Source organism: Hakea prostrata, chromosome 1 (genome assembly GCF_041222555.1).
Source record: "Hakea prostrata isolate BN-2017 chromosome 1, UWA_Hpros_2, whole genome shotgun sequence".
Taxonomy (NCBI): Eukaryota; Viridiplantae; Streptophyta; class Magnoliopsida; order Proteales; family Proteaceae; genus Hakea; species Hakea prostrata.
In genome coordinates this window covers 4,780,648-4,789,510 of record NC_142600.1, presented here as the reverse complement: position 1 = coordinate 4,789,510, position 8,863 = coordinate 4,780,648, and the positions used below count along the sequence as shown (strand labels likewise).

The 8,863-nt window shown below is 38.6% G+C and overlaps 1 protein-coding gene, 1 long non-coding RNA gene and 1 other non-coding gene across 4 annotated transcripts; all 3 read left to right on the top strand.

Annotated features, from left to right (window-relative positions):
• The first annotated feature begins 496 nt into the window (after positions 1–496).
• On the top strand, positions 497–1,720 carry LOC149026857 (uncharacterized). Its single transcript, XR_016171780.1, has 3 exons — positions 497–605; positions 697–746; positions 1,269–1,720. It is a non-coding gene; the product is annotated as an uncharacterized LOC149026857 (long non-coding RNA).
• A 1,151-nt stretch (positions 1,721–2,871) lies between these two features.
• On the top strand, positions 2,872–2,956 carry TRNAM-CAU (transfer RNA methionine (anticodon CAU)). Its single transcript is given in 2 exon segments — positions 2,872–2,909; positions 2,921–2,956. It is a non-coding gene; the product is annotated as a tRNA-Met (tRNA).
• Positions 2,957–3,595: 639 nt separating this feature from the next.
• LOC149026855 (glutathione hydrolase 1-like) lies at positions 3,596–8,489 on the top strand. Of its 2 annotated transcripts, XM_089156767.1 has the most exons (8): positions 3,596–3,836; positions 3,957–4,022; positions 4,822–5,165; positions 5,816–6,331; positions 6,424–6,659; positions 6,797–7,061; positions 7,219–7,356; positions 7,749–8,489. In XM_089156767.1, exons 2-8 carry the CDS (start codon positions 4,016–4,018, stop codon positions 7,992–7,994), a joined length of 1,752 nt encoding a protein of 583 aa, XP_089012893.1. In that variant the 5' UTR covers positions 3,596–3,836; positions 3,957–4,015; the 3' UTR covers positions 7,995–8,489. The 2 variants fall into 2 exon arrangements, with proteins under 2 accessions (XP_089012893.1, XP_089012890.1); XM_089156764.1 differs by lacking the exon at positions 3,596–3,836 and having other exon boundaries at positions 3,852–4,022.
• The last annotated feature ends 374 nt before the right edge of the window (positions 8,490–8,863 follow it).

Here is an 8,863-nt window from a genome sequence, read left to right as displayed (position 1 = left end):
CAAAAAAAAAACATACCCAGTGTGTTTTCACCATCACCTGCCACACGTACATATGGAGGAACGGCTGGCGTCGCAGTAAACATAAAATTTTAAAGCTCTGAGATTTTAGAAGTCCATTCAGACCAGAATAAGAAACTGACTCTTCACGTGAACACCTTCCCTTGTTGAAGACTTGAATTCATAGTCTCACCCACCCCTGAGAGTTGAATACAAATTGGATATCAAGATTTGAGACCAAAAGTATTTGAACTGTAACAGGTCAGAAGCTTTAAATATTGTCTCTTCCAATTTCTTTCATTCCTTCCTGTCTTTGGTGACCCAACAAAACCTGTGAAATGGCTTCATATGGTGGTCATAGATCATGTGACATGCACCAGGTGCACCCTCTACCTCCATTAAACCAAACCCTATTGACCTTTTTCCCTCCTTCAGATATATAAAAATCTTCTCACGATAAATTTTCACTTCAGCTTCCTCTTTGGTTTTGAGAGAAATGAAGTTCTTCATTTCTTCCTTTCTAGCCTGTACAGCCCTTCTCCTTACTGTTATCCTTCTTTCCTTTCCAGCTGCCAGTAGAAGTATCCAAATGAATACTGTGACGTCCGGTAAGCCATATCTGTTTGCAGAATAATATACTTTCTGGGTATCTCAGTATGCTTCATTCATTTACAAGTGCTTCTACATTTGTGTTAGCAGAGACTGCAGTGAGCTTCATGACTCAAGCTGGCTCTGATGGACCTCCCAAGGTTTGTTTACTCTCCTCACTAGTTACCATTATGGAGTCTTAGGCTGGGTTTGGTATCTTCTATTCTTGGAATAGATTTTGTCTCTAGAATGTGTTCTGAAATCATTTTATTACTTCAGATAGTATTCTAAACCCAGAACTCTCAAGGAAAACAAATCAAATTCTATCTAGCAGTCTAGTCTTGTTCTACTCGTGCTCCCTTGAGCCAGTCTATGCCCAAAGAAGAAAGAGTAATGTGGGCAATGGTTATTCCTGTGTAGGTAAAGCAAATTAATAGCCAAGATACACACGAAACCCAGACTGATTCAAACCTGTTCTGATCAGTTCTTAAAGGCCTGCATGAATCTTTATGATTCCTGGTCTGTTTGCATATATTTTTGACTCGATTAAACTGGTTTCTCACTATGATATATATTAGATTTTGGCCAACTACCACCACCACCTGAAAGGAACAAAAGAGCTGAGTTCTGGGTTTGGCTAATTTAATTAATTAAGAAAATCAATGGAGTATATATGGATGCAGGATGGGTTCTCATCAATGAAGGAAGGAGTTGGATTAGAGAGGTTCCCAATCACAGGATCAAGCCTGCCGGATTGTTCACATGCATGTGGGCCATGCTTTCCATGCAGGAGGGTGATGGTGAGCTTCTCTGAGTGCTCCTTTTCAGAGTCTTGCCATATCGTCTACAGGTGCAGGTGCAGAGGGAGGTTCTATCACGTTCCTTCAAATTAATTCAGCCATGCTTGCAGTTCTATGTTTTACTGTTGTAAGTTGTAACGTACATGACCATTTTGAAATTCATTTTTTATGTGTTTCTGGAATGGTCTTAAGTAGTAACAGTGTTTCAAGTAGCACTACTGTTATCACCAGAAGATAAGACTACCTACCCTACGTTGACATTTATTTCATGTGCTTCATTATTGGTAGACATATGCTATTATACCTATCTTGTGGCCACCGACGCTGGAAGTGTTTAATAAGGAGAGAGTGTAGGATTCATTGCAGAGATGTTTGAGGTCATGACTAAAAATCTAGCTTTCTTTCAAGGGTTACTGTTGTAAATTTTGTTTTAACACAGTTTTTTTTTAAGGCTTATGGCATCTCGATGGTATCTATATTGGATACGACCAATAAATACACATCCATACGTTTCTCTCTTCTTCTTTTTTGCCAATGCAATACAATACTCAATATGAGACAATATCCCTATTAAAATCGCCTGTCTCATGAAATACTCGATACCAATACTTTAAGTCTTGATCCGGAGGACTACGTTCTTAAGGAAAGTGCTTTATAGTGATATATAGATTCAGCATTATCAACTGTGTTATTATCGATTCAGCTATCAGTGACGGTGTTCTTGCAGCTATAGGACATGAGAAATTAAAGCAAAGATTCTCATAGTAAGTCTATACAAAAAAGTAAAAATATAAAATAGAAATACTCGGACAGAAAATAACCATCTTGCCCTTCCCCCATTTGCCAAAATAACCTTGAGCAAGAACCAAAACCTTCTAAAAGACAAACATAATTAGGTATCATGGTACTTCCAGTAGGGTTATCCACCATAAATCAAAATATCCCAAGTGTTGGTGTCATCATGATCCTCGCCACCAGAAGCGTAGTTGCTCGGCGCACCAATGCTACAGAGGATCCAATGTCCTTGCATGATTTGGGTTTATCCTTTAATGGGTGGTTGTCTTCTTAGGTTTTTCGTACACCACGACTACATCCTTAGGAGATCTTTTATATAATTAATATAGGTGAGGTTCGCCCCTGGCCCTGAGAGGATTGGAACTCTGACTTCCTATATGGAAGCGTTAGTTTTTTGCCAACTGAGCCACCCCTCGGGATTACTGGGTTCTTTTTTGGTAATAAATATTTGTATGGTCGACATTAAGCCACGGTAATGGTAACAGGTACAAAGGTACATTTGGTAACATTTTTGGAAAATGTTTTTGTCTTCTTTTGTTCTTTGAAAACGGAAGAACAAATCAGAGAGACGTTTGTTACAACGGTTCGTTTTTCTGTTCTTTAAGAACAGATTACTCATAAAAGTAGTTTGGAAAATTATTTATAGTTCTCATATTTTGTATTATAATAAATATAGAGAATAAATAACAATGGGGTGGTGGCGCAGTTGGCTAGCGCGTAGGTCTCATAGCTATAGAGATATCCTGAGGTCGAGAGTTCGAGCCTCTCTCACCCCATCATTTTTTAGTATTTTCTTATTTCAATTCTCTAAACGGAAAGTAATGCTTCATGTAGAATAATTAATTAAAAAATTTACTAGACATCACATGTTCATAAAATTTGTGAAACATTACATGTTCATATGCATATGCATTCAGACACCCCATCTTTTTATTAGTACTTTCTTATTTTAATTCTCCCAACGGATAGTTAATGCCTCATGGAGAACAATTAATTGTGAGACATCTTTTTTTATTTAAAAATTGTGAGACATCCCATGTTCATCAAAAATTTGTGAGACATCACATGTTCATATGCATATGCGAAGAAAAGATGTTTTTTTTTCTTCTTGATGGATTTATTTTAACCTGTTTTTTTGTTCTTGGGTGGAATTTTAAACCTGTTTTCTTTGGAAAGAAAAAAAATCTAAACCTGTTTAAGAGCTGTAAACCCTTTCGTTTTTTAAGAGTTGTAAACCCAAGATAAATAATCAGTTAGCTTGATGATGGATTGAATATTCTAAGGAAAAATGGGTTTCGAACAGAATTCAAACTTGTTTACAAAAAAAAAGGAAAAATGGAAGGGCAGAATATAAACTTGAAACAAGGTAGATTGTTTTTCAGGAAAAAATCTTTTATTTGGTTGCATCAGTAGTTTGGGTTCCAGATATAAGTCTTCTTCGCTTTTGTTTAATAGCAGCTGCAGCAAACCCAGACGATTTTCTGTCTTATTTCCACATTAGAAGGTTGAAATGGAAGGACTCAAGGTATTGGAGAGTGGAGCCTAATAATGACATCTGGGTTTGCTCACGACGAACAGGGGACCAGAGCAACTTGATCTGAAAACGACCATGACAGCCATTTTACCCAATGCATCTATTGACTTTGGAACATTTATGTATGTCGAGTTAATATTCTACTTTGATGAGTGAGGGTTTTGGTTTCAAAAAGCTCCGGAGCTAAGGCTCGTTGGTTTCTTCTTCTTCTCCTCACTTATTTCATTTTTCATACCTTGTAGGAAGGAAAAGAAAGAAGTTGGTTTGATCAGAATTTGTTGGGTGAAAGTACTGATAAATCATGTCATGTGAGTATTTCTTCTTTCCTTGATATGGTTCTAACTTCTAAGGTAGGTAATTATTTTTCTGAAAATTCATCAAAGTTAATCAGTTCTGTCACGTTAGAATTTCTTCTTTTAGTATTGTGTCAATGTTTCCAAAATTAGTAGTGTCCTGCTTGATTGATTTCTGACATTTGGCCTCATCAAGAAGTAGCTGAGGATTTGCTTCTTTCACACATTGATTTGTGCAAAGAAGTTCGACAAGAAGATGGGTAATAGTGATGTTCAAACGGGTAGGAGATGAACTGCCCAAAAATAGAGAGTCAACTTTCTATTCCCAAACCGAGTCCAAATAGTGACCTTGCTTCAGTAATGCGCATTAAATTCACAATACTTTCCAGCGAGACATTTGAGACCGTCAGATTAAGATCTCTCGATTGTCCGACGGTCCAAAATTTCGCAGATTAATGCCCAAGACTGAAGCTTTTTTGCCATGTCTTAAAAAGTTACGGTCCAACCATAAGTCATAAACTACAGCCCCAAAAACTAGTTTTCCACAAAGATCAGGAGTGAAGGAGCCAGAGAAGGACCTTGAGAGCGGTCCCCAACAAACCATATGAGCATTCAGGGCCAAATGGAGGAAAGAGCTTCTCCCATTTGGGAGAAGGGGCTAAGGGAAAAAAAATAGGGGATCCACATCTAGTGAGGATCGATCACATTGTAATAGCAGTTCATGGGTGTGATTTTGTGTGATATGTTTTGCTTGACGTTTTCTTTATTGGAAATCTTGTGTGAGGAACTTGGTATTAACTATTGATGCACTCAGCTCTCCTGGTAATGTGGCCTACCATTACTGTGCTCTTCTTCTTCCTGTTGCCCACCTGTTCAAGTCATTCCAATTTGAGTGACACCAAGCCTAGACGCGAACTAGTTACGGCACGCAATGGGGTTGTTGCCACTGATGACGGCCGGTGTTCAAGAATTGGGAGAGATGTTCTCAAGGAAGGAGGTAATGCTGTGGATGCAGCTGTTGCAGCTTCCCTTTGCTTGGGTGTGGTGAGCCCAGCATCAAGTGGCCTTGGTGGTGGTGCTTTCATGCTGATCAGATTAGCCAGTGGGAAGGTAGAAGCATTGGATATGAGAGAAACTGCTCCCCTACACGCTTCTCAGGTGCTTAAATTTGCCTACTTAATAACTTCCTTTTATTTTCATCTTTCTGGGATAATGCATTGCCAGGTCTCAATACTAAATCTGTGATTGCCAAGCACATTGTCAATTGTAGACAGAGCTTGGCTGTAGACCAGAACTTTAGTCACATACCTCACTTTGAAAATTCTTTCCTAAAAAGGAAGCTTGCAACAGTTTTAAGATTTTGAAGTTAGAGGGTACTTCTGATTTAAAATGCGGGAAAGCAAGTTGGAAGCTCAGGTGGGGTTACACTTGTATTGTTTAGCCTTGGTTGAACTTTGCTGAGTACCCAGAGTTTGGTTCAAACCTTGGTGCTGTAACACCAAAACTGTAGGTCTGTGCGGGATTTGCTTCCCCTCTTTGTAGGATCCCGTATTGTTCACTTGAAATCCATGTATGCGAGGAAAATCTCAGATTAAATGTTCAAGTAACTTTTAAGGAAATAGCTAATTCAAATTGCAAATCTCTGACATCAGTTTTAAAGGTAAGGCCCTCTGTTACAGTTTTACTGATGTAGTAATATCACATGGCATGCTTGCGACTAAATAAAGCTGATGTACTTCATAGAAAATTTGGATTCATTATAGTTGGATCCTTGACTTATCTTTGGTAATTCTGTTTTTCCTCTTCAGAATATGTATGGTGGAAATTCTACCTTGAAAGCTAGTGGTGCACTTTCTATAGCAGTTCCAGGGGAACTTGCTGGCCTTCACAAAGCTTGGAAACAACATGGGAGGCTTCCATGGAAAAGGCTAGTAATGCCAGCAGAAAATCTTGCACAAAAAGGGTTCAAGATATCTCCATATCTCTACATGCAGATGAATAAATCAATGTCAGGGATCTTCGCTGACAAGGGCCTTAGCAATATTTTCACATCAAATGGAAGCCTACTGCAGCCAGGAGTTATATGCCACAACAGAAAACTAGCACAGACACTAAAAGCCATTTCAAGATATGGCCCAGATGCATTCTATAATGGTTCTGTTGGCCGCAGTTTAGTTAGAGATGTTCAGAAGTTTGGAGGAATACTGACCATGCAAGACCTGGAAAAGTATCAAGTTAGAGTGAAGAAACCAATCTCTACAAATATTAAGGGGCTTGAGATACTGACCATGCCACCTCCATCTGGTGGTGCTGCTGTGATACTTGTAATTTAATTTATATCTTCAGTTCATTTTCAGTTGTTTGGCTAACACCTTGGCTAGAGTCATTGTTTAATGTCTTCCAATTTTTCTTTCAGGTTTTAAACATTCTTGCTCAATATGGATTCCCGGGGGGTGTTTCTGGTTCACTGGGGATCCATCGGCAAATTGAAGCGCTGAAACATGCATTCGCAGTTAGGATGAATCTTGGTGACCCTGATTTTGTTGACGACTCAAAAGTTCTATCTGATATGCTCTCTCCCAAGTTTGCCAAAAAGTTGAAGAAAACCATATTTGACAATATGACTTTTGCTCCTAGTCATTATGGTGGCAGGTATAGAAATTCTATTCATAGATGAATTATGGTTTCTTGAAAGAATGCAGATCAACTTATCTTTAAATGTTTTAAGGGGGTTCTAACTGTGATCATTACACCATTCATATTTGTACTGAAACTTCACTTGCATCCAGGTGGAACCAAATCCAAGACCATGGAACTAGTCATATGTCTATAGTAGACAGTGAGCGAAATGCTGTTTCCATGACTAGTACTATAAACGCTTACTTTGGATCACTATTTCTATCACCTAGCACCGGAATTGTTCTAAATAATGAAATGGATGATTTCTCAATGCCTGTCAATGCTTCTGCCGGTCTTCAACCACCTCCTCCTGCCAATTTTGTTAGACCAGGCAAAAGGCCATTATCTGCTATGAGTCCTTCCATTGTCCTTAAGGTAATAGACATTTGTAAATATGTTTCTGTTTTCATGTCCGGATCGTCTTGCTCAGCTGTTTTTGTGAACCAATCAACTACTACTAATTTGAGGAACAGTGGGCAATGCAAATTTTCAATTCAATATAATTGAACATTCTTTAATTCTTGCTCTCCAGGACAAGCAAGTGAAGGGAGTTGTTGGTGCAAGTGGGGGAGCCATGATCATTGCTGGAACAGCAGAGGTGTTCTTGAATCATTTTGACAGGGGAATGACTCCACTCTCTTCTGTTATGGCTCCAAGGACTTATCATCAGGTAAAGCACGATAAGCCCAATTTGCTAACTCTGGTTGACAAAAGACCATTCTAGTCCCTTGAGCACCTGTATTCTTTATCAGGTAGCTCTAGGAAATACTAGGAAAACTTTAATGTCACTCTCCTCCCTTAAGACTCCAATTCATTGAAGCAATGAGGAAGACTTGCTTTTTGTTACGGGATTCAATTCTGAGTTAATGATTTCATATTCAATCCTAGACAGGGCAGTTCATTTTCCCAGACATTTTAACCATAATTAGAGGATTTCAGGCTCATGCTTCTCTCATCTGAGGACTAGAACACCCTCTCTTTTTTTGGTAAATGAGGACTAGGCCTTCTTACTATTATAAGTTTAGAAAGTAAGTTCTCAAGTGTTGCAATTTTGTTGTGCAGCTTATCCCCAATGTTTTACAGTATGAGAACTGGACAACTGTCTTTGGCGACCACTTCGAAGTTCCAGCTCATACAAGGGCTGACCTACAGAAGAAGGGCCATGTCCTACAAAGCCTAGCTGGTGGGACTATTTGCCAGTTTGTAGTGCAGAAATTGGAAGGTTTAAAATCAAAAGAAGGGGTTATCTTTGGGGAGCTTGCAGGTGTAAGTGATCCAAGAAAAGGTGGCATTCCAGCTGGCTTTTGAACTGTGAGATTGAAGACTTGCTAGATTCTTTCATTTCTAGAATCATTGTTTTGCTGCTGAAGGTAGGAATAGTATATGCAAAGTTACTTCAAATTTCTAGCACTTTTCAGTTTTCGATTCCCGTGTAAGCAATAATCACAATTATACTTGGTTAAAATGGAGAAGAAGATGATCCAACTTCATTGGGTGATCTGATTCATTCTTGAATTATAGGATTCCATGTTTCACAATGATCTAGTATGACCGAGTTCCCCTCTACCCAATGCGGGCAGGAATAGTTACAGGAAGGGTTTTTGAACATCTCAAAACTTCAGGAGGGATCTATGAATTCTAGCCACTTTTGAGAGTTTGAGATGTTCAAACTCGTTTTAGGGTTTTATGACCGAGTTTCACACTACTCTCTACGATCTCTACAAACCTAGCCACGCTGCAAATCTAGTCAATCTTGTGGGCCATTGTAATTCGTAGTCAACAGCCATTAGGGGAGACAATGTGAACTCAAGTAGTGAAAGAAAAAAACATCATTGTATTTGGGGTCTTGCTTGAGTCTTGTGCATTTAGTTGTTGGATCAAAATTTCAATCTCGACCCCATGAAATTCGATGTTTGAAATTAAATTTCGACCGAGGTCCGAAATCTCGACTTAATGCGCATGATCCAAGCAATTTAAGGGCCTGTTTGGTTACATGATTTTGGAGATTTCAAATCTATGGAGTTATAATTTATAAAATTAGATGTTTGGTTGTGGAATGAAATCTGTAGATTCATCCTAAAAAGCTATTTTATAGATGTGATTTTTGTGAATGTGCAAATGTATAACTTTTTTGAAATCTTTGAATTTCACCCTTTACCCATAAATCTACAAATTTC

Excerpts from the sequence above, each read along its gene's own strand:
- LOC149026855 (XM_089156767.1), top strand. Across the intron at positions 5,166-5,815 it reads CTCCCCTACACGCTTCTCAG|AATATGTATGGTGGAAATTC; the intron begins GTGCTTAAATTT and ends TTTCCTCTTCAG. Across the intron at positions 7,357-7,748 it reads CTCCAAGGACTTATCATCAG|CTTATCCCCAATGTTTTACA; the intron begins GTAAAGCACGAT and ends TTTGTTGTGCAG.